Below are 25643 nucleotides of genomic sequence, written 5' to 3'. Positions count from 1 at the left end.
CGTGTTTGGGCCTCAATAAGCTCAGCAGTTATAATGGGAATAAATAACCGGTGGTTACCTGAAAGCAGCATATTGGTCTACAGAACTCCTTGAACTCCAGTTTAGTCTAAGACCTACATTTCTATTAAAACTCAAAACTCTCAAAAAGCATTTGCCAATCTGTAGGAAAACCAGTAGCCATCCAAATACTTTCTCTGACAGAATATAGACCTCTAGGATGCCTGGGTGGCTCAGCGGTCAAGCGTCTGCCTTCGGCTTGGGGTGCAGTCCCAGGTTTGAGGCCCGCATGGGGCTCCCCGCATGGGGTCTGCTTCTCCCGAGGCCTGTGTCTCTGCCTCTCTCTCTGTGTGTCTCAGGAATAAATAAGTAAAATCTTAAAAAAAAATACAGACATCTGGACAGTCTTATTATTGTAAACAAAATGAAAATAGAGCTGGGTGGATACAATTTTTTAATAGGAAAAAAAAATCAATTGGGTTCTGCCATTCTTTGATACCCTGACCTGAATTTCTTTTAATTTGCATACTGTTATTTTAACAATTTTTTTTCTTTTTCAATCTGGGCAAATATTTTATTTTTAAAGATTTTATTTACTTGAGAGAAAGCAAGAGAGAGAGAGAGAGAGAGAGTGCATGCACAGAGGGAGAGGGAGATGGAGAAGCAGACTCCCCGCTAAGCAGGGAGCCCAGCGTGGGGCTCCATTTCAGGGCCCTGAGATCATGACCTGAACTGCTTACTCTTCTGAGCCACCCAGGTGCCTCTGGGCAAATATTTTAAAATATGGATTCCTCACCTTCTTCCACAGTGACCAAGGCTTATAATTCAGAAAAAAATATTCATGCTCAGAAGGGTTCCTATCATTTCTCCTTTGGCCTGCTCATGATCCCCAACCCAAGTGTCCAGAGATAGTTTTCATCAAGGTCACATAGAATCACTACTAACTCAAAAAAAGGACTGTTGCTTATAAAATAGCTGCTTTGTTGCTTAACTAATCCAGCTTTCCAGAACTTCCGTCTGGATCTATTCAATCTTCTTACCCAACAGTTTTGTGTGTCTCCATAAGGATGGTTCCATTTGGTCCTGGGACGGGCATGGAATTGTAGCGGATGCTGACTTGTGACTTGCGCAGCAGGCTCTCTCGGGCTATCTTGAGTCCTTCATAGAACATTGCTAGTAAAAACACTGCCACGAAAGCTCCAGCCATTTCTAAGTAGAGAAAGAAAAGATGGTATGGTCACATGTGCAAAATCACTAGCTGGTGTGCTGTCCAAGCTAGAGAGATAACATAGACGAAGGGCTCCTCTCAATTTCTAAATACGTTATATTGCTACCTCTCTACTCTCACAGACAGACAGATAGAAGTGTGAAGACAGTGTTAGTGAAAACCATTGTCTCCACTGGAGAACATACTCATTTTCTGATTATGACACAAAAAATCGTCTGAACAATTACCTTCAGGTCTGGCTACTTGGTGTCATAAATTAGCTTGTTACGATACAAAGTACAATATGCAAAAGGGGAATAAAACAGCATTTGAAAGTTGTTTGAAAGACTATTTCCTTGAGGAATCCCTGGGTGGCTCAGCAGTTTAGTGCCTGCCTTCAGCCTGGGGTGTGATCCTGGAGTCCTGGGATCAAGTCCCACATCAGGCTCCCTGCAAGGAGCCTGCTTCTCCCTCTGCCTGTGTCTCTGCCTCTCTCTCTCTCTGTGTCTCTCATGAATATATAAATGAAATCTTAAAACAAAACAAAACAAAACAAAAAAACTATTTCCTTGAGGAAAGGGGTGGGGGGAAAGAGTGATAAATCAAGAAAGACTCTTAATTATAGAGAACTGATGGTTACCAGGGAGGAAGGGGGTGGGGAGGATGTGTGAAATAGGTGATGGGATTAAAGAGAGCACTAAAAAATTATTTATTTATTTGGCAGAGAGAGAGAGAGAGCATGAGCAGGAGGGAGGGGTGAGGCAAAGGGAGGGAGAGGGAGAATCCTCAAGCCAACTCCCTGCTGAGTGGGGAGCCCAAATGCAGTGCTCAATCCTAGGGCCCTGAGATCATGACCTGAGCCGAAATCAAGAGTCGGATGCTTAACCGACTGTGCCACCCAGGCATCCCCAGACTTCAGTTCTAAGTCTTTCACACTGTGAAGTGTTGGTAATGATACGAATGTATTCAAACTGCTGATTTAACGTACTACTTGAACTAAATGCTCCCCCTTTTGCCCAAATTGATTTTGTGGTGCAAAAGTATCCAAATGATACTTAAAGCAGTCCAACACTTGAGCTTGTGCACTTTTAATTTAAGGCATGCCCACTCAACATTATAGACACACAGAAATGGGTATTAATTACCCAAAGTAGGACTGACACTAAGAGAAGCCATGCCAAGAATCAGGAATGATGTAGACCAGTTTGGTATGCTAGAAAGAACACTGGAGTAGGCACGTCTAGAAAGTCTGGGTCTCTACATACTAATACTATGTGATTTAGGGCTAATCATTTTAGAATTTGAACCTTAAAATTCATCTGTAAAATGGAAGGATTGGACTGGACCAATACTTTTCCACCTAGGGTTATTTTGTGGTCTGTTTATACAAAATGCTTCTTATGTCATTTTAACTTGACTATAGTCTTATGTCCAGGATCAATAACTTACCAAACAAGGAAGCACTCTGGAAAAGGATGAAAGGAAATGGATTGCCAAAGACTCCTATCTGGTATCTAAATTATTTTTCAGAAACTCTAAAACAGATGCATATTATTATTATTTATTTTTATGCGGGGCTTGAATTCATGACCCTGAGATTAAGACCAGAGCTGAGATCAAGGGTCAGATGCTTAACTGACTGAGCCACCCAGGTGCCCCATAACATACACATGCTATTTAAGGGAGGTTTACTGTAGGACCAAAATAAGGATACATTGTGTATCCTTACCTTCTAGGTTGTTTAATAGGAAGATGATAATGTACCATAACCATAACCATTCAGTACTTATGGCAGGAAGAGTTGGCTTGGTTTCCAGATTCGTTGTGACTGTCTCTCATGTGTGTCTCACCTCTGAATACGATCTGATGGGGGTGGCTTACTTACCTCCAGCTGTATTGATGACCAAACCAGAAAACAATAGCTCCACATTCTTGAAGCCGAAGTAGAAGGTCATATGCTGCCAGTAAACCAAAACAAGTCAATGAGGGAACAATTGAGGATTCTAGATGAGAATTTCAGGTAAAGAAGCTTAGAGCATTCAAAAGAGACAGTCACTGAAGTGGGAGGCTTTCTCCTTCATTTTAACATTACTACCACAGACACTCTCCACAGGTACTCTCCCTTGCCCCCCCCTTTTTAATTTTAATTTCACTATAGTCAACATACAGTGTTATGTAAGTTTCAGGTGCATAATATAACAATTCAACAATTCTATCCATTACTCAATATTCATCATGATAAGTGTGCTGTCTTTTTCTCTTTTCTACATAAAGCAGGAATACCAGAACTTAATTCAGAAAAGGGTCAATTCTGAAAGGAAGGAATACAGAAGAGTCCTGGTTCTGATGTGACTCTGAAATTAATCTGCCACATGATCTTGGGCAAATGACTTGTCTGAGTCTGTCTGAGCTTTTCCTCATGGGTAAACTGACCTTTAAAGATAATAACCTGCTAGTCCTAAAACCGATTACTTCTATTACCCAAGTGGTTGTAAAAGGGCAGCTTCTCCTGTGGCACTCACCATCATCATGTTGTGCATTCCCTCGCCATGGGAGTGGGAGGCTGAAGTGGTTGGGTGATGGTGAGAAGGTACTGTTGTACTGTTGTAAGCCATATGGCTTGTCCCTTTATGGTGGGAATGATCCACTTTGGCAGGAAAAGTTGAGTCAGCAGAAGAATCTTTTAACAAAAAGAATTATACATAATAATTTCACGATATAGATTTGATTCTTTAGAAAATTTTTTTTAATTTAATTTTTTATTATTATTTTTTAATTTATTTTTTTAAAAGTAAGCTCTACACCCAATGTGGGGCTTGAACCCGTAACCCGGAGATCAAGAGTCACCTGTTCTACCAAATGGGCCAGGAGGTGCTCTTAAAATCTTTTTTTTTTTTTATTTAAGATTTTATTTATTCATAAGAGACACAAAGAGAGAGAGGCAGAGACAGAGGTAGAGGGAGAAGCAGGCTCCCCGCAAGGAGCCCAATCTAAGACTCAGTCCTGGACTCCAGGATCACGTCCTGAGCTGAAGGCAGACGCTCAACTGCTGAGCCACCCAGGCGCCCCAGTGCTCCAAAATCTTAATTCTGTTAACTACTTATTTATGTGGGATTTCATCCAATAGGGATTGCTTTTGGAGATTGTGGCACAAGGGATTAACACCTAGTGTTTCAGAGACTTAATCCCTTTCTGCAAAATCATTCTTGAATTTATATATATATTTAAAGATTTTATCTATTTATTCATGAGAGACACACAGAGAGAGACAGAGACATAGGCAGAGGGGAAAGCAGGCTCCCTTGAGTCCGATGCGGGACTCGATCCCAGGACTCCAGGATCATGACCTGAGCCAAAGGCAGACTCAACCACTAAGCTACCCAGGTGCCCCCAAATCATTCTTTTAATAGATATGTTCAATGTATGCTCAAATTCACTTATTTATTTGAGAGAGAGTGAGCACATGCACAAGGTGGGAGGTAGAGGGAGCAGGGAACCCAACATAGGGCTCGATCCCAGAATCCTGGGATCATGACCTGAGCCAAAGGCAGACGCTTAATTGACTGAGCCACCCAAGTGCCCCTGTATGTTCAAATTTAAATATAAGATAAGGAGAAGAAAAGTAGTTTCTTTGGGATGCAGGAAACAGACAGTTTGTAATAATGGACAAATTGATGCCATTAATGAAATTTGGCTGCTGTAAGGCTTTCTAATCATAAATGTCAGTAGATAAAAAGCCAATGCTTCAAATAATTCACCTAATTGGATGGCCTGTGTTCAATCAAGATATTAAGAATACATTTTCACATACAGGATAACCAGCCTTCGGCTAATTTAAACTTCAAGAAAAGGTCTATTACTGCCCTCGGCAAGCAGTGTGCTCAGAAGATACAATTTCTATCCCAGCTCAGCATTAGAGCTAAGAACACTGAAAACAAGATATAAATTGAATGTTCTATATTAAATTAAGTCCAGACAACTGCATATTCGGCCTTGTGTCTTTACTGCAAAAGTCCATCTGGGACATAAACTAGGAGCAAAACTCTTGTAGCTGGGCTGGGGCTGAGGTGGGGAGTGGGAAGCTGAGGAGCGTAGAAGTGAAAGTGTTGGTAGATTCTCTTTATGTGTCCCTTGACTCCAGTTTCTGGAGGAAAGAGTGCTTTAGAAATTCAAAGTTGGGGGGCGCCTGGGGGGCTCAGTCAGTTAAGATTCTGACTCTGGATCTCAGCTCAGGTCTTGATCTCAGGGTCATGAGTTCAAGCCCTGAGTTGGGCTCCATGCTGAGTGTAGAGCCTAAAAAAAGAAAGAAAGAAAGAGAAAAGAAAGAAAAAAAAAGAAATTCCAAGTAGGTATTCATGTTCATGAGACTGAGCGTGCCTCTCAATCAACAAACACTTACTAAGCTCCCACTGTGTGCCAAACTCTGAGCTAAGTGCTGGTAATTCAGTGGATAAGACAAACAAGGTACCTCATGGAAAGAGAAATAAGAAAGTAAACAGAACAATTTCATGGTGTGATTAGTGCTGTGAAGGAAATACACAGGGTAATATGGCAACATTATTAAGAGGCAGAGAAGAGGCATACCAACTTAGATAGGAACTCAGGGAGTCATGTCTAACTTAAAAGCACAAACCTTCAGCCATCTATTTCCCCCTCTTCAAACTCCCATCTCATGATTCTATGACAGCAAGCTTAAGAAAGAGGCTCGTATTTCCAGCAAAGGACAAGGTAAAGCATCACTCAGGGATAATCAAAGTTCAACTGTGAATGTAAATAACTTTCATGCCAGAAGGTATATTACTTCATAATTACAGAGCTTGACAATCTGGTATTATTAATACCATGGACATAAAGGACATATATAACAGGTTCTTTGTCCATGAAGTTTTTATAGTAAAGAATAAAAAACAACACACAAAAATAATCAACACACAGCACCCATAAAATTTCAATGATGGGAAAAATGGTAAGTAGGCAGTAGTTTTCAACTAAAGAATCACAGTGGAATGGAGAGATTCCTGGTATCTGAGTGATGATTATGGTTTTTGAGTTAAGCCAATGCAGTGAAATAAGAATAAAAAGACTTTTGCCAGCCAGGAAGACCGAGAACACATCCTCATAAAGAGACTCAAGTAGAAGTCACAATTTGCTCTCTTCCGATAAGAGTTTAGAAAGTGATTATAGCAAAAGAAAACAATAAAGGGTAACTTCATTTCACATTATCAACCTGAATCCTGGCCATCGAGTCAGTGATTACTTGTAATGTCTTCTGGTGTAAAAGACTGAAAGAGATACAGAGATGAACCAGACAGTCTTTCCTCAAGGAGCCTCAAGGCTAAACCCTAAAAGGGGGGACTGAACAGTTGTAATCTTTTATACTGGGCAGGAAAAAATGCCATGGGACCATGCCAAATTCAAATTATATATATATGGATATATAGATATAGATAGATATAGATATAGATAGATATAAATATAGATATATATCCATATATATATTAAAAAACTTATTTTTTAAAAAGATTTTGTTTATTTATTCATGAGAGACACAGAGAAAGGCAGAGACACAGGCAGAGGGAGAAGCAGGCTCCCTGTGGGGAGCCTGATGTGGGACTTGATCCCAGGACCCCGGGATCACAACCTAAGCCAAAGGCAGGGCAGCCTGGGGTGGCTCAGTGGTTTAGCACCGCCTTCGGCTCTGGGCCTGATCCTGGGGACCCGGGATTGAGTCCCACGTCGGGCTCCCTGGATGGAGCCTGCTACTCCCTCTGCCTGTGTCTCTGCGCCCCCCGCCCTCATGAATAAATAAATAAAATCTTAAAAAAAAAAAAAAAGCGAAAGGCAGATGCTCAACTGCTGAGCCACCCAGGTGCCCCTATATAACTTATTATTAAAGCATAAGAAATAAAAGCAATTATATTCTTTTCTCTTCCTACTTGACTTTCCAGTGATGTGCCCTATGTATTTGGATAACATGTTCTATAGCAATCAAACACTCCTAACTTATCCTCTCTAGAAGAGAAATTCTACTCACAGGAGGTAACCTGGTGGTTGGTTAAAGCTTCCTTTGATAGCTTCAATCTAAGAAGATCCAAGCTCAGCCTCTTCCAGAATAAAAATGGGAACTGAAATGAGAATAAATCAAAGAACAGCGAAGTGGCAATATCATTCGCTGTTTCAATTTGTAACCTGAAAAAAATGGTTTGGTCACAAGCTGTCCTCTTTGCTTTACTCAAGCTTCTCTAGACTCCACAGCCAACATTAACTACTTACTGCTGTCCAAGAACTGTTTTCTCTAACATAGCTCCACGTCATTGTTTCTAAGAACTGGGTTCAAGGTTTACACAGTAGCTGTACTGTACTTTTTATGGAATCAAGTTCCTTGACTTATAAGGCAATTGCAATTAATGGAACTTAATGATGAGTGACAGGTGGAACTCCAGCAAAATTTTTTATTTACTGATTCACTGGCTTTCCGGTTTTAGTACAAATTACATGCATATGTTAATTCCAGCACACATGTAAAATTCCTGTTCTTGTTTAAAACCTCCACCATTCACTTCACTTCTTATCCTTATCCTTTTACTTCATCAATTACAAACTATTTATAAAGAAGAGAACTAATAGAAAGAAATCTGAATATATCACTCAAGGATAAAACTATAAAACAACAAACAAATCTTAGGATTCCTAACTTTCAATCTACAGTAAAATCCACCTCCAATATTTATTTACCAAGTTGAGTTTAGAGCTAGGTAGAAAAATTAGTAATACACTCCTTTTGTTTAAATTTTTGCCAGTTCAGGCAAACTATTCTCTCTAACAAAATTCAAGAGGAACTCATACTGGAGAATCATCTTTGCATTGGAGAATGAAGTGATGAGCTCAACTACATGGCTGGAAAACATCTGTCAAGGACTTTTAAAGCTGCTCTGGTTGTACAATCTGGGAGAGTCCCTTACCCTCTTTGGAGCTAGTAGATCATGGAAGATGCTGGGTGTGTGAAAGGAGATAAAAGGCTTAAGAAGCATCTAGCGAAGGACCTGACAAAAGGTAGTGTTACCATTATGTGGAATATGAGGGGATAGAAGACCTTAGAGAAGGAAACTCCAATGAATAAATCCTGTGGGAGAAGACACAATCAAAATATTAGCTGTTTGCTTCTCTCCTGCAAAGTCTTTTAGCTAAGACCATTTTTAAGGCCCTTTTTGTTTGTCCTGTCTCCTGAGACCACAAAGTGGCTATGGACAATCACACGGATAGTTCAGAATAGTTCTAGGTCATAACAGCTCCTTCTTCTAGCATAGAAAACTCCCAGGATCTGCCAGGAAATACAAGAGAAATAGTCTAGGAATTGACTACAGAAAAAAAGAAAAAAATCAAGTATGAATTCCTTTGGAATTTAGTTCACATAGAATAGCTAAGAAGTTGATTTCTCAGGAAGGCTTTACACTCTTCGGTTTCTAGGGAATATTTATCTCATCTTCAGTTACGTACTTAAGTCAACTACATGCCAACTTGTTTCTATCGCCCTGAATATTATATGGAAAATGAGATGGCGCATTCCACGCTGCACGCTGTAGCTTTGCATTTCATTCTGTCTTCCCCTTTCCCCCATTACGTACTGTGCAACATTTATACAAATAGGTTCCAAAACTTCCCTGTATTCAAGGATCTAACTCCTTCTCTGTCTACTTCTGAGCATCACCAAAAAAGAAGTTTTCTCTATTCCTGCCCACCTCCTACCTCCCAACACGGGCACACTGGAAAGCTTAACTAGAGGGCTGGATTGTTTGCAATGTCTAGCAATTTTAGCAAAATAAACACGACTTTATGAACAGAAGTTTGGAAATTGGCAAGAAGGCTGAATTCTGATGTCCATTCCTGAGTCTTAGCACCGATCTTACTTTTAAGAGATTTAGTCTAAACTTCCAATTCTTTTTTATTTTCTTGGTATTGCAACATGATGGATAAGAAACAGTAATCCATAGGGACTATGGAGATTAGACCCCACAAAAAGCTACACACAAGTGGTCAGACATCTGCCACATGGTCCCTCTTCTCTAGCACAGACAGATATAATCTGGAGCCTTACACAATTCTTTTGGAGACTGCCTACAGTGTTTCCTGATAAGGAAGATAAGGAAGAAAGTTTTTCTTCTTATAACGATTAAGGTCATGTTCCTTTTTAGATCTGGAAAACCATCGAACAAAGATAAATCTGTATGGTTGCTCTTCTGCTTTCTTCAGTCATTATTTTTATTGGTGGCTTATAAGCTTTAGGCAGGTACAGATAGGGAAAATTCAAGGACACAGACAGTATACTACCATAAACAGGGATTTATGCTTATGGACTATGTTCTCATGATCAAGCAGCAGGTTAAACTGGACTAATCCTGCCTTTTGATGACCTGTGCAGGGTCAGCAGATATTCTGAGAAATAGCTCTGGCCTTGTGTCAGGTGTCCCTGTAGGTGAACTTTAAAATTCCCTTGATGGTTTTATGAATTGTCCTTTGGGGAGGGAGGTGGTAAAGGAGATATAGAAGTAAAAGAGATATAATGCATTGATAAAATAGGGCTTAGGTGTCCCTTCATCACTTGGCCTTCCAACTCAATATACTGGAGTTGTTTTGAAAAATAGTAGTAGCTCACAGTAAATGGGACAGGGGAAATATAATATGATGAATACATAGGGCGGAAGACCCTTCCCCTTGAAGGCCAGTCAGTATACAACTCTTTGGATATTGTAGCTGCCTTTCTTTGGCCTGTGTCCTTCTTGAGGTTCAGTGATCGTAAAGATACTTAATGTTCCAATTGTAATTACAAAAGGAAGTAAGTAGGCTTGAATAAATCACAGGCTTACACAGGGTCTCAGCCAGAACTGGCAAAACTTATGAAGTTCTGTCCCACTTATGTACTAAATGCAGTAAATCAAATGATGCAGTAGAGAAAAAATAGGTCAGGTCAATAAGAAAAAGAAGTGTAAAAGACGCTAAGGCCGTACACACACACATTTCTACCCAGATTAACTCTGGCAGGTAATGGGAGATGACACGGCATTCCCTATGACTGTAAGTTTCTTTATTTAAAGATTTATTTATTTCAGAGAGAGAAAGAGAGAGAGAGAGAGAGAGAGAGAACAAGTAGGGGGAGCGGCAGGTAAGAGAGAGGGAAAAGGAGACTTCCCACTGAGCAAGGAGCTGGATGGATGCAGGCTCCATCCCAGGACCTTGGGATCATGACCTAAGCCGAAGATGGACGCTTAACCAACTGAGTCACTCAGGCGCCCCCACTTGTAGGTTTATAAAGACAATGAGAATTTAGGAGTATAATTGCCTAAACTCCACCACCATCACTACCATCACACACACAAAACACACACACACACAAAAACAAAAAACCCCAACCCCTTAGATTTTTAACCTTTTAAAAATTCTTCAGTAAAACAAAGGCCACTGTTTTCCCTTCTAACTTTTTACCTTTGTTGATAATAGAAGTAACTCCCAGGGATCATCTACAACAAATTCTCACTTGTTTTTCTTCACAACATTGGAGGGGCTGATATGAGAAAATGTTGATAGAACTGGCAAAGACTTAATGTTGTGATTATTTGCTGATTTCAATATTACTTTCTTTTTCTCCCTACCATCTACCAAAGCGGGCTCTACTACTTCAGATAGTCTAAGCATGATTCCCTGAAAGCATTTTTCATGGAAAGAAACCAAACCATACACGGTTTACATACTCAAATAATAGCAGAGTCTTTGTGACTGAATAACTCATAATATCAGACTGATGGGCTCCACCACAAGTAGCCAACAGCCAGAGTCATAAAGGGGAAAACTACTTCAAACAATTACATTTAAAACTTAAAGAGCCCTCATTTATGAGTGGCCAGTGATCTAGGCAAACAAGAAGTATGGCATGTACTGACAAGTTTTTAGAAAATAAAAGAGCAGTGATGAATTAGTGAGAATAGCTCTTTCCCTGAGAAGCTCCTGACTAAGAATATCTATGTTAGTAAAAAAAAAAAAAAAAAAAAAAGATGATAATCCAGAAGCTGCCTTGGGAGTCTCATTCTAATTCTCCACAGGAAAGACAGCCAGCCAACTTGTAATTTAATTCTAATCAGAATAAGACAAGCACTTTGTTTGCGGACACTGGTTCAAGGTCACCCCTGTCTATCATAAATTTCATCATTCCACGTGTCCAGTCCACCTAATTAAGCTGCTCAGACAGAGCAAGGAAGATTAAGAAACCTGATGGGGTAAGACAGATCCTGGAGATACCCATTACATTGAGAATTACCCAGGCAGGGAAGACTAACATTTTCAAGAGAAAGCATACTAAAGACAAACTTAATTTTTAAAATGCCCATTGTCCAATCTCTAGATCACCAATGCCTTTTGGGCAAACATGAATGGACTGTGGTATTACCATGGAAGCAACAAAATATAAAGGAAATAGAGTAAGTTTAAACATGAAAGGGATGCAGGTGGTAAATGCCATACTGGGCAAGTAATTTTATATTTTATAGCTTCATTTTCCTTAACTGTAGAAACGCTGAATTATATAATTAATCAAGTTTCACCCAGAGCTAAAACTTAATTCTATATTTTTAAAAAAAGATTTTATTTATTTATTCATAAGAAACACAGAAAGAGGGGCAGAGACCCAGGCAGAGGGAGAAGGAGGCTCCCTGCGAAGAGCCTGATGTGGGACTTGATCCTGGATCCCAGGATCACGCCCTGGGCCAAAGGCAGACCGCTGAGCCACCCAGGCGTCCCTAATTCTACATTTTTTAGTTCAGTTTCCAGGAGAATAGAATGCTTTTTTATCCCTATCCTTACTATTGGATTGTAAATTTTAAGAGGACTTTGTCTTAATTATTGATGAATTTCCTGCATTTTCTAATGTCCTGCACAAAATAGTAAATGCTTGCCAAAATGAATTGTTTTTCTCTGCATTTCTTTTCTGGCAACTAGACAGACACAAGAGACAAATCAATTCTTTAATCTGTTAATGAGACAATGAATGGGCAATCTCAATTTTCTCTTTGCGACCTTAGTGAGTCTGAAATGCTGTATAATAATATTTGATGGATATGCTTAGAAATTATCCAATAGCTCTATATTAGAAGTAGCAAAATGTACTTGATATATAAGTAACATAGATAAGTTGAACTTTTTAAGACTTGGAAGGGGATTACAAATTCATCTAGTTTTAGTTACTCATTTCATGGAAGCCTAAGAGTGTAAAACCACAAAGTGCTTGGGAGAAATCTAACATTTACATATTCTGGCCTAATTTACCTTCATAGGTACTTTTATAAAATATTTGGTGATAAGTGTGAGGAGATTGTGAACAAATCTCACACCTGTTTTAAAATGGAAGAATGAAAGAGAATATGGTGCTGTTGACGTGTAAGCGGCCTGAAATGCCAAATCCCGATCCTTTATATGAATTAAGTTTCCAGGGCATTAAAACCTGGATAAGTGCTACTTTCTAGAAAGGGAGAGTAGAGAAAACCAAACCGTAGGATAAGAGCAATCTGAAAACACTTTCTCTCTGCACATCTACCCAACAAATAACCGTGTGGAACTTGAACTGATGTGGTATGAAGCAATGGCCCTTCCTCCTATAAACCCAACTTGTTATCTCATTCTGTCCCCACAATCTCTCTTTTTAGAACCAGGGGCACAGAGAATTTTTTTTTTTAAAGATTTATTTATTTATTTGTTCATGATAGAGAGAGACAGAGAAAGGCAGAGACACAGGCAGAGGGAGAAGCAGGCTCCATGCAGGGAGCCTGATGTGGGACTCGATCCCGGGACTCCAGGATCGCGCCCTGGGCCAAAGGCAGGCGCTAAACCACTGAGCCACCCAGGGATCCCCGGGCACAGAGAATTTAAGTAATCTGTTCAATGTTATGCTAGAATTTACCTATCCTCACTCCCCGCCCAGGATGTATTCTATACTTGCTTTGTTATGTACCCAATGTCACAATTCCGTGTCCACAATTCGGCCACGGTTGTGATCACTTTTCCTAATCCCAAGTACATGAGAAGATTCACTCGGCCTGCCTCTGGTTTTCACCAAGAGCAATTCTATTACAAACATGGGTTCTCCTAACCGTACACTCTACCCCGTTCATCTCATGTGATACACCAATGACAAATTAATCTACCATGGCTCTACTTAATCTGCTCAAAAAATACCGCTGCCTACCAACCTCTTCCTTGTCTATTAACTTCCTTGTTCTGAGATCACAGATCTCTAAGATAAAGGCCTCAACCTACCTATCTATCTGCACATACTTGGAGTTCCAGTCAAACAAGTCCAATAGCCAAGTATTGAACTGGACAAACCCCACACTTTTCTGTTTGGTATCTTTGCTCACATTGCTTCTTCAGTCTGGAATGCCCGTCCTTACTATCTCTGATGCAACAAACCCTCCTCATCTTCTGAGGTCTCTTGCTAAACCCTTCGAGCATTAGAGCACATTGTGCCTTTCCTAATAACCCTAGCTTGGATTAAGTCTCACCAAATACCCTGAAATGTTACGATCTTTTCAATTGGGTCCTATTTTGGTCATCACATTGATAGAACAGTACTGAGAAAAAGTAAGAGAAACACAATTAGGCCTGGAAAGAGATGTATGAACCATTTCTTCAAATGTATGCAGACCACCTGAAATATGAAACCTGAGTGCACTGTCCCCTAATTGGTGGGTCATAAAAAGCTCACTAAGAATTGGAAGGACCTTGGAAGTCACTGCATGGAGTTCTTCAGTGATATACAAATTTTGTAATAACTGAACATGCCTAGGGATTTGTCAGACTAGTGTGCTGCTTCCTTTTAGAAATATAAGAAAGCAAACACTCTCTTTTCAGATAACCCAAGTATAGAAGATGTTCCCCAGGAATCTGAATCTTGCTATTTGATTGTGATAATGTTGATAATAGAACCAGTACTCAAAGCTAAACCAGTATTTGTACTCCAGGTACTATTTACATATATTTCTGAGGCTGTAATTTGCATTTTAGGCTCTACTCCCTGAACTAACAACTGTCTGCAAAGAGAAACCTAAGTATCTTTAAAAAACATTTATTTACCTATTTTAGAGAGAGAAGAGAAAGAGCGAGCAAGCAAGCACAAGTGAAGTGGGGGAAGGGAGAGGGAGAGAATCAAGCAGATTCCCCCGTAGGGCCCAATTGTGGGGTTCGATCCCACAACCCATGAGATTATGATTGGAACTGAAACCAAGAGTTGGACACTCAACAGACTAAGCCACCCAGGTGCCAAGAAACTAAGTGACTTTTGAAAAAAAAGATTTTATTTCTTTATAAGAGAGACAGAGAGTGCATGTACACTCAAGAGAGCACAGGGAGGGCCAGAGGAAAGGGGAGAAGCAGGCTCCCCATAGAGCAGGGACCCTGACTATGGGCTTATCCCAGGACCCTGGGATCATTACCTGAGCCACCCAGGTGCCCCATCAAACCTAAGTATCTTTATATCCAACTTGTGGTATCAGGTATGCTTACATTATGCTAACATTTATGTTTGTTACTGACTTACCTTCCAGATTATTTCAAACTAATCCTTTTTGCAAATATTCCACTGAAACTGACCTACTCACTTTTCCTGAGTAAATTGAGCACTTTGACACCTGTATACCCTTTTGGCTTCTGTCATTCTTGTAATGCCTCCCTCTCCCCGCATTTCCTGAATATGTGTAAATCCTCCCATTATTTATTCAACATTTATCATGCAGTTAAAATGTGTCAGAATTAGGGTGAAGCTAAAACATGGCCCTTGTTCTTTTGAGTTTACAATCTAATTCATTCTTTAAGGTTTATTTAATAGGCTTTCTCTTCCATTAGGTTTTTCTTAGATTCTTAACAGAAGACATATCTCTTTTCCGAATTTTCCTGGCAATCTTCTCTTATGGAAAATTTGGCTTACAGTTCTTAAAATACATGATAAAAAATACCATTTTGGGATCCCTGGGTGGTGCAGCGGTTTGGCGCCTGCCTTTGGCCCAGGGCGCGATCCTGGAGACCCGGGATCGAATCCCACATCAGGCTCCCTGCATGGAGCCTGCTTCTCCCTCTGCCTGTGTCTCTGCCTCTCTCTCTCTCTCTCTCTCTCTCTCTCTGTGACTATCATGAATAAATAAATAAAATCTAAAAAAAAAATAAGTTTAAAAAAAATACCATTTTTACACAGCAAGTTCCTTGAGGACAAGGAAGTTTTCTAATTTCTATGTCCTTACTGCATCTGGGAGAACATCCAATAAACATTCACTCATTTGAAAAGTATTTATGTATTTATTTATTTTTAAATATTTTATTTATTTATTTATTTATTCATTTATTTATTCTTTATTTATTTATTTATTTACTCATGAGAGACACAGACACAGAGAGAGAGGCAGAGACACAGGCTCCATGCAGGGAGCCCGATGTGCAACTCGATCCCAGGTCCCAGGACCTGGGCCTGGGCTGAAGCCGGCACTAAACCACTAAGCCACCCGGGCTGCCCTGAAAAGTATTTAATTCTTACAAAATCTGTATAGGTTTCAGTATCTACTGCCGAGAAGCCAGGTGCAAAAAGACAAGATTCTTGCCTTTCTGGGGCTTCCTCTTCCTATTTATATGTAAACAAATAAATATGTGTAAGTATATACATTACAAGTTGAGATAAGTGGTATGAAGTAAACATGGTACTAGAATCCAGAGAATAACAGAGAAAATAACTAATTTAGATGGGGGGGTGTAGGTGGAGAGAATAGTGAAGCCCTTAAGGAGGTAACTTCCAACAAAATGATGAATTACTCGAGTTGTGTAGAAAGGTATAGGAACAGCATCCTTAGGCAAGAAAAGAACCAAGGGCATTCAAGGTCAGTATAAATAGAACCATCATTTTAAGGAGACTAAATTTTATTCTAAGGGCAACTGGCATCTTTTCAGGGTAAGAAGCAGGGAAGTGATATGATCAGATTTATCTTTTAAGAGAGTACTTTTATTGCTATGGGGAGTGGCCTTTATTTGCTCTTTTGCTCACGTTCTTCTGCAAGGTATTCACAGAAAAAATCCTTACAAAATAATGGGCTATAATCCTTTATTGGCCAGAAACCATAAAGACATCTGTTAAACTTTAGAAGGAAAAAGAACCTTCTAACTTCTAGGTTATCAAATGGTTTGAGGTACAAAAACTAAAGAATATTCTACAAGGACTATTCTGGACTGGAAGAGCTTTTCAAATCCTGTGCCACCCTTTGTTGGTGAGAGTTAAACTTATAGAATATTGTTAAGAGCATGAGTTTGGAGTCCAATGGTATTCAAATCCTGGCTCTGCTCATTTCTAGCTGAGTGTCCAGGTGACATTTCCTATTCTATCGGCCTTAGGGTTATCAGTAGGTACTGTGCATAGAAGCTGTTAAAGGGGCTGTGTCCAGATTTCAATAGTATTTGGATAAATAATTTAAATTTGGTATTTACCTAATAAATAGAAAAATATGAAAAAGGTAGACTAAGTTCCCTGCAGGACTGGACAGTAGACTATGAGACACACAGCAAGTGCTTAGTAGATTTCTATTGGATTATACAACGGAAACCTTCAACAGTGATATAAACAAACCCATTTCCCACTTTTATCTTTTGAAGACAAAACAGTAGCAATAAATCCAGAAATTATGTGACTCCAGTTTTTAATGCTCAGAAGTTTTGAGGACAGTTGGAGAACACATTAGACTGAGTCTAAGATCTAGATTCAGATCCATTGTGCTCCTGCGGATAAAACACCTCAGTTTCTCAGTTTTGGCATTACTGACATTTGAAGCTGAATAACTGTATGAACTGTCCTTCCACTGTAGTATGTTTTACAATACCTGTAGCCTTTCCCTGTAAATGCCAGTAGCACCGTCCCAGTTGTGACAACTAAAAATGTCTCCACAGGCAGCCCCGGTGGCTCAGCGGTTTAGCGCTGCCTTCAGCCCAGGGCATGATCCTGGGGACCTGAGATTGAGTCCTGCGTCAGGCTCCCCTGCATGGGGCCTGCTTCTCCCTCTGCCTGTGTCTCTGCCTCTCTCTCTGTGTCTTTCATGAATAAATAAATAAAATATTTTAAAAAATAATAAAAATAAAAATAAAAATGACTCCAGACATTGCCAAAGTCCCCTGGGGGGCAACATCCTATCTGAGAACTACTTTTGATCTTTGATTTTCAGTGTCTCATCCAAAACTCAGGGAAACAAAGAGATAACATGGGTCTTGTTCTTCTTCAGGGTCATTATATGATTCAAATGAAATAATGAATGGGAAGAAATACTGAGAAAAAAAAAAGACCACATAATATACGTAAAAGCATTATTACTCAGTGGATTATTATCTAAAGATTTTATTTATTTATTTGAGAGAAAGCAAGCACAAGCTGGGTGGGGGGGAGACAGAGGAAGCCAACTCCCCGCTGAGCAGAGAGCCCCACATGGGGCTTGATCCTAGGACCCAGAGGTCATGACCTGAGCTGACAGCAGCTGCTTAAGTGACTGAGCGACCCAGGCACCCCTCACTATTATTACTATTAATAATAATACCAAGTTATTAATATTTTAAAATTTTAATTTATATTCCACTTGTGTAACACCAGTTTCAGATGCACAATTCAATGATTCAACACCCAAACACAACATCCAGTGCTCATCACAACAAGGGCCCTTCTTAATCCTCATCACCCATTTAACCCATTCTCCCACCCACCTCCCCTTTGGCATTGGTGAGTTATAATTATGCTTTGCAGGTGCTCAATAAGGAGGCTGAAGAAAACTAATTCACATCTTGTTTATAGAATACATTATAAGGCTTAGGTTAAGACTATGTGCACTCTAATATACCTTTTAGGTCTTCAATATTTGTTGATTGAGTGATTCTAAGTCTGGGTCCAATAATTATCTCATTTACTTTTGTGGCATGTTCTCAGGCTATTCTGTTGAGCTACAACAATGTAGTGTGTTTCCAACCTTAATGGCACTGGAAAGATGGGCCTGGGTTAAATAGGAATGGCTACTCATTTTACAGATGGGAAACTGTGGTACACAAGGTTAACAGACTAGCTAAGGTCATGTGGCAGCCTAGTGGCAGTATACAGTCAGAACCCATATTCTTTTTCTTTTTTTTTGTTTTAAGATTTTATTTATTTATTCATGAGAGACACAGAGAGAGAGAGGCAGAGACACAGGCAGAGGGAGAAGCAGGCTCCGTGCAGGGAGCCCGATGTAAGACTCGATCTAGGGACTCCAGGATCATGTCCTGAGCCAAAGGCAAATACTCAACCGCTGAGCCACCCAGGCATCCCAGAACCCGTATTCTGACCTCAAGTCCAGTGGTTTTCTATTACTTGTATCATGGTACTTTATCCAACTATCTTGTGTCCCTGTCTCTTAGCACAAAGTCAGATATTCTGCTTTCTGGGAGTAATCCAGGAAAATTGAGATAAGGAAACAGAAAGGTGGACCTATTTCTATGGGGAGACACAAGTGGCCATAACCTACTTCTGGGGTAAACTAATGTCCAGTTATCTAAGGGCCCTGTCAAGTCTTGAAGTCCTTGCCCACTAAGTTGTCCAGGAGGAACTAAGTCTAGTTGTTACCTACCTGCAGAGCAACTGTGTCTTGCAATGCTTTTTACTGTGCTATGGCATACAATTTGGGCTAAAATGGTTACCTGCAGTATTCCTGATTGCTTTACCTCTTACACGGCTCTAAGTAAGGTAAGAAAAGACTCACAGGAAGCCCGAGCTCCAGGCTATATTTCAGCAATCTGTTAAAATTCACAAAATCCCAAAATGCCATTCTATTATATGTTTCCATTCTTCTAAAAATGTCATCATGTACTCTACTCCTTTAAAATATCAAGTCACCTTTGATTATTATGCCTCTATGTAAACTCTCAAATGCTCAGTGTTGTCACAGAGAGCCATCAGTCCCAAGCATTGACTCAACAGTCCTTTGAATAATTCTCTGGCAATATATGTATTGCAGTTGCCCTTAGCCCTTACTGTGATTATGATGTGAAAGAATGTTTAAGAGTAAAATGAGGGTGCTCGCTTCGGCAGCACATATACTAAAAAAGAGTAAAATGAGGAAATTTTCATTTCTAGCCCAGGTTTTCCTATTATATCAGGTAATTTAATCTTTATGGTCACAGTTTCCTCAGTAAAGAAAATAATTCATCTTGGGGCCTATTTCAATTAGAAAAGTTTAAGTGTATATAATATTTTTCAGTGAGAAACCAATGGCATACCTGTCTTTTCTAGATGCATTGTATTAATTGAGATACTTTAGACATAATATCTCTCTGGCTTTATCAAACATTTCTGAGTATACTGTTCATATCACTCTGTAATATTTTCCAATTTGCCAATTTTTTAAAAGTTTTATATAAGTAATCTCTACACCCAATATGGGGCTTGAATTCATAATCCTGAGACCAAGAGTCAGGTGCTCTTTTGGCTGAGCCAGCCAGGTGACCCTCCAATTCACCAATCTTAATCATCTCTTCCGCGAGATACCTTGGTAATGCAGAAACAGTAAGAGCAAGAGCTCTCCTGGTCTGGGAGTCAGACTGCTGACTGCCATAAGGCATGTCATGTTTGAAACACAGAACAAGTTACTAAAACTTTGTGGGATCATACATCCATATAAAACTAGAAAATAAAATCTCACAATATTCTGAACATCAAAATGTAAAAATACATATGAAAGTGACTGATACAGGGACACCTGGTTGGCTCAGTGGTTGAGCATCTTGCCTTCAGCTCAGGGCATGATCCCGGGATCCCAGGGTCATAGGATCGAGTCCTGAATCGGGCTCCCCACAGGAAACCTGCATCTCCCTCTGCCTGTGTCTCTCCCTCTTTCTGTGTCTCTCATGAATAAATAAATACAATCCTAAAAAAAAAAGTTTAGAATTTTTGTTATTAATGATGCATTAATAACATATAAACAATAAATGTTAATTACTTTCTTCTTAACTCAGGGATTTCTTAAAAGTGTGATCTCAGGGGACAAGGGAACATGTAGGTGTCTCAGTGGTTGAGTGTGTCTGCCTTCAGCTCAGAGTGTGATCTTGGTCTGGGGATCGAGTCCCGCATTGGGCTCCCTGTGAGGAGTCTGCTTCTCCGTCTGCCTATGTCTCTGCCTCTCTCTCTGTGTCTCTCATAAATAAATAGTCTTTTAAAAAGAAAAATAAAGCATTTATTCATTGTGATATCCAAAAGGGCAGAGCTAGCCTAGCCTCACTTAAAAATTTTTTTAATGATTTTATTTAAAAAAATCAAATATGGGGGGGCACCCCCATGCGGGATTCAACCCCAGGATCACACCCTGAGCCAAAGGCAGACGCTCAACCACTGAGCCACCGAGACATCCCGCCTCACTTAAAATTTACACATATTATCACCTGATAATCAAAGAACCTTCTGGGCTAACACTGAATTTAATACCAAACGGCTCATCTTTGAGATCTGAGAATTTTTCACCTACTATGTGAATAAAATCTCTTTGTTCCAGATGAAGGAATTTATACATCTTCTGTTGTTTTATTTTTCTAGACTAGTTGTGACATACCATAACTGAACTTCCAGAAAGGCAGACCTCAAATAGGAAATGCATGGTTTTGCTGACTAAAAAACAAACAAAACAAACCCCAAACCAACAAACTTCTGTGTGAAGAAACTTGGATATAGTTTCCAAAACGATTAAGGAAATTATGATTTGCTCCCAGGGTCTATCCCTAACCATTAACTCCTGCATCTCTGAGATTGGCAAGTCTGTCTGAGATCCTGCATAGCCCACCAAAAACAAATGAAAAAACCACAAGTAGGAAGCTGTGGGCAGAAAACATATTTTCCCATTGCTTTTTTATGGCGGCTCTCCAAGTATGCAAGGGAGTATATTCATTCTCTAACTAGTAAAACTATACCTACTTGTTGTGGGCCCTTGGGGAAACTACTTAATATGCTCTAAACTCAGTAATAAAAGTAGCTACCTCACAGGACTGTTTTTAGGACTGTTATGACGAGCTCACTAAAATAACAGCATAGTAGCTGAGAGGGCAAGTTAGTTTCTTCAAAGATAGGGCTGGCAGTAGCACTAATCTCATGACGGTGTGCCCACATACAGTGACCCTGGAATGCTGTATTGCATTGTTACTGCTTCATCTACTCTTCTCTCTAAACTTGGCATCAAGTGCAATTCTCTCTTTGTCTTTCATCCTCTGCTCCATAGCTAACCAACCTTTCTTTCTAACCTTTGCTATTCTCATTTTGGGAGTTTTCAGGGTGAGCTAGTATATCTTAGCCACTTAACTTCATCTGCAGGGACATCGGGACATCCTTCACCTATATTGAATCAGGTGGTCAGTAATTTGCTTTAATTTGATTCCAATTTGCATCCATGTTCTTTGAAATGTCTCAGTTTCAGGCTTCTCTCACCCTGTATAAAAGATGCTTTTTATGGGTGGTTTCCCCACCACCAAGTAATTCTCCAACACCAGCAGGGTGTCATTCAGTTCAACTGAATTCTACTACCCAGAGACAGCATCAAATTCCACAGGTGAAAGGCTTAGTCCTATAAGAATGCCCTCCACTTCAGATGCTAATTACAGACTCAGGTAGTTACCTGCACTTTCGACTGGAGATAAAAAATCAGAAGTCTCCACAACCCTTTCTCTTTGGGTTCAAGTGATTTGTTAGAGCACCCCACACGATGAAGGAAACCCATTTACTCAACAGATTACTGATTTATTACAAAGGATATTAAACACTATGAATTACTAGAGGCAAGGTCCTAAACAAAGGAGCTCTGTCCTGGTGTTTGGGACGTGGCACAGTGGTACATGGAAGTGTTCCGGTTCTCCAAGCCAAAAGCTCTTTCTTCTTTTTTTGTTTTTTTCTTTAAAAAAATTTTTTTTAATTGGAGTTCAATTTGCCAACATACAGCATATCACCCAGGGGTCATCCTGTCAAGTGCCCCCCTCTCTTCTTTTTTTCTAATGGAGGTTCCATTACACAGGCATGATTGATTAGATTATTGGCCACTGGTGACTGAACTCAATCTTCAGTCCCTTCTGCTGGGAGGCTGGGGACTGAAAGTTCCAATTCTCTGATCACTGGTTGGCTTTACTGGCAACCAAACTTAGAAGCCTCAGGGCTTTTTAAAAGGCATCACATTATAGTTGGATAGAGGCCAGGGAGGAAAGGGTAGAACATGAAGGTGGAGAGAATATATAATATGGTGTGTGGTGGATCATTGAGGCTCCAGACACATTTAGTGTTTTGATTTTGCAAAGAAAAGCCAAATAAAGTATAATTTATCATAAAAAATTGTCAAATATATACAAAAGTAGACTGAATGTACTAATTGCCCAACTTGTACAATTATCAACTAAAGGCCAGCTTTGTCTTATCTATACCCCATTCATTCCCACGGCCTGCATAATTTTAATGCAAATTTCAGATATTACAACATTTTATTCATATGCATTTCTGTATCTCTGAAAGAAAGGGACTTTAGAAAAAGCAAAACAAAATACAATACAATTAACTCACCTGAAAAATTAACAATAATTCCTTAATACCTTCAGGTGTCCAGTTTGTGTTTGCATTTCCCTCAAGTGTCTTATACATTTTTAAGAACATAGACTTTACTTAGAAGATTAATTGACTCAAGTTTGTGTTCTCGATTTCCAACTAAATTACAAAGTGCTAAAAAAAAGAGGTACCTCATTATAACATAACAAAGGACACCGTTATAGCTCTCATCACTTAGGAAATCTCATTCTATGCTAGTAATGGGATGCATACTAAATATATATTTCTTATATATAAATCACAACACCACACTTCAAAAAATGTTTTTATTTCTATAGTCATTTTTTTTAAAGATTTTATTTACTTATTCATAGAGACACACAGAGAGAGAGAGGCAGAGACACAGGCAGAGGGAGAAGCAGGCTCCACGCAGGGAGCAGACGTGGGACTCGATCCCAGGTCTCCAGGATCATACCCTGGGCTGCAGGCGGTGCCAAACCACTGCGCCACCAGGGCTGCCCTCTATAGTCATTTTAACTAGGATTTTGGGAGGGAAAAGGGATATACTCAAAACGCCATTTTAAGGGGTGCCTGGGTGGCTCAGTCAGTTAAATGCCTTCGGTTCAGGTCATGATCCCAGGAGTCTTGGGATAGGGCCCTGTGTCGGGCTCCCTGCTTGGCGGAGAGTCAACTTCTCCCTTCCTGAGTTCACATGCTCTTTATCTCAAATAAATAAATAAAATCTTAAGAAACAAACAAACCAAAAAATGCTATCTTGAAATGAAAACACGGTACATTATCCATCCCATTTTTCTACATCCTAGTTTATTAAGAGTAGAGAAGGGGTAGTTAATTCTGTCCCTTAATTCTAAGCTATAACATAGCACCACATATCTTGTGGTATTTCTGAAACCAAAATAAAGGAAATGCTCTTCATGGTTAATTTCTAGAAAGCTTATATGGCCCTTTTACAAGTTGTCCAAGTAACAGGCAGAAAGAAGCCTACTGAGGCATCTACCTTGAGCTACCCAGAAGTAGCTGGCATTGAAGAAAGTTTATATTTGAAAAGATGGGATCTACCTGGGTAAGCATGTGAGGCCCTGTCATCCTCTCCTCTGTAACTTTAGGAGTCAGAGTGCACAAGGGAGCTGAGCTATCTCCTATCCCAGAGTGTCTAAGTGCCTAAATATGGCCCTTAGACAAGTTTCCTTATTCTAAAATTAGAAAAGTCAACCCTAATCCAATTGTCTCTTCTAAATGTACAACTTTATTTATAAGTCAGATTTTGTATTCATCTGTATTCCCTCTTACCTTTTTTATTTCATACACATGAGATTTGTAGGAATACAAGGATACATGTTTATTTTGAGTTGAATATTCCTAGGTTATTCCTACTAAGTATTTCTAACTCCGTAGCTACCACTTAGCACATAGCAAGTAAATGAGGTCCAAATTTTTAACCGCAGCACAAAAAATGGCAGTGGGAACCAGAAGGAATGTGTGTGTACATTTACTTAAACACACACACACCCTACACACAAACATACACACATCCTTCTTCAAGAGTTTACTTGGTCTTTTGTCCCTTCCTGAATCATACTAAATGTGCACAGGGGTGGGTTGGAAGGTGTGTCACACTATGCAGGGAAAGGAAAGATATGGCACCTTGAGAGGGTAGCAAGATAGAGGCTAGATCACTCTGATCTCTTCCCAGACTCAATTCAAGGAGTATTTAAGTACCCTCTGCCCCAGGGGCTATAGGGAATTTAGAGATGAAGAAGACAGTGGCTCTTACTGAAACCTATAATTTACAGAACAAATTTCACAAATGGCTTAAGGCACTTAAAGAGAGAATGATAGAGGTGAGAAATGGAAGGAAGGAAGGTTAATAGGTCGAGTCAAGAGGTATGAGTGGATGACAGAATTCTGATCTGTTTTATGGTCCCTAGCTCCTCAGAAAGACATCTGATTGTCAGGGTACCACCAATTTCACAAAATTCTCACATTCCACAATCATCAAAAATGTGGGAAGCCAGTGAAAAATACACACAAGCAGACATCTCAGTTAGGATCTCTTTCTTGATCTTTCCACTTTCATTCCCTAGATGGACTGTAATAAACAGCTAATTTTCTGAATTCTCTATGTGTAAGTACTGGCAAAAGTGATTAGGAGACAGTTCCATTTTGTTCTGAGTTGTAACATTCACCTTACAAATTAACTGTAAGAGCATACTAGAAAGCACTAGAAAAATCTATATGATCGTGATATAGTTGGTGACTTTTGTCAGGTTTGCAACTCAACATCATTTTGGTGAGGTTGCTTATACTTGACCCTTACTTAAGATGTAGTCTCTGAATAACGAGATAAAAATTAAGATGTTTCAGGGGTGCCTGGGTGGCTCAGTTGGTTAAGTGTCTGATTCTCGACTTCAGCTCAGGTCACAATCTCAGGGTTGTGTTGGGCTCTGTGCTCAGCCAAGAGTCTGCTTGAGATTGTCTCTCTCCCACTCCCTCTGCCCCCACCAAACACATGCTCTCTAAGATGCTTACCTAAGATAGGTAAGGTACATCTTTAAAAATTAAGATACTTCACGAAAATGATATTTCTCATCTCTTTTGCTGTTTATTCACAATTAAAATCTCATAGAGAGACGCCCGGGTAGCTCAGTGGTTGAGTGTCTGCCTTCAGCTCATGGCATGATCCTGAAGTCCTGGGATCAAGTCCTACATTGGACTCCCCACAGGGACCTTGGTTCTCCCTCTGCCTGTGTCTCTGCCTCGCTTTGTGTCTCTCATGAATCAATAAAATCTTTAAAATCTCATAGAATACCAAAACTAGAAGAGTGT

General features: G+C 39.8%; 1 protein-coding gene across 1 annotated transcript in view; it reads right to left on the bottom strand.

Moving 5' to 3' along the window:
• Nucleotides 1-25643, bottom strand: part of SLC31A1 (solute carrier family 31 member 1) — a 38891-nt gene that overhangs the window by 3861 nt on the left and 9387 nt on the right. Inside the window, exons 3-6 of the mRNA XM_038553301.1 lie at nt 7239-7329; nt 3727-3884; nt 3090-3162; nt 1038-1206 (exon numbers count right to left, since the gene is read on the bottom strand). Coding sequence (XP_038409229.1) covers nt 1038-1206; nt 3090-3162; nt 3727-3884; nt 7239-7329 — 491 coding nt within the window. The remainder of the gene's footprint in view (nt 1-1037; nt 1207-3089; nt 3163-3726; nt 3885-7238; nt 7330-25643) is intronic.

Source organism: Canis lupus, chromosome 11 (genome assembly GCF_011100685.1).
Source record: "Canis lupus familiaris isolate Mischka breed German Shepherd chromosome 11, alternate assembly UU_Cfam_GSD_1.0, whole genome shotgun sequence".
Lineage (NCBI taxonomy): Eukaryota > Metazoa > Chordata > Mammalia > Carnivora > Canidae > Canis > Canis lupus.
The sequence above is the reverse complement of the archived record's forward strand: the minus strand, read 5'-3'. Positions and strand labels throughout refer to the sequence as shown.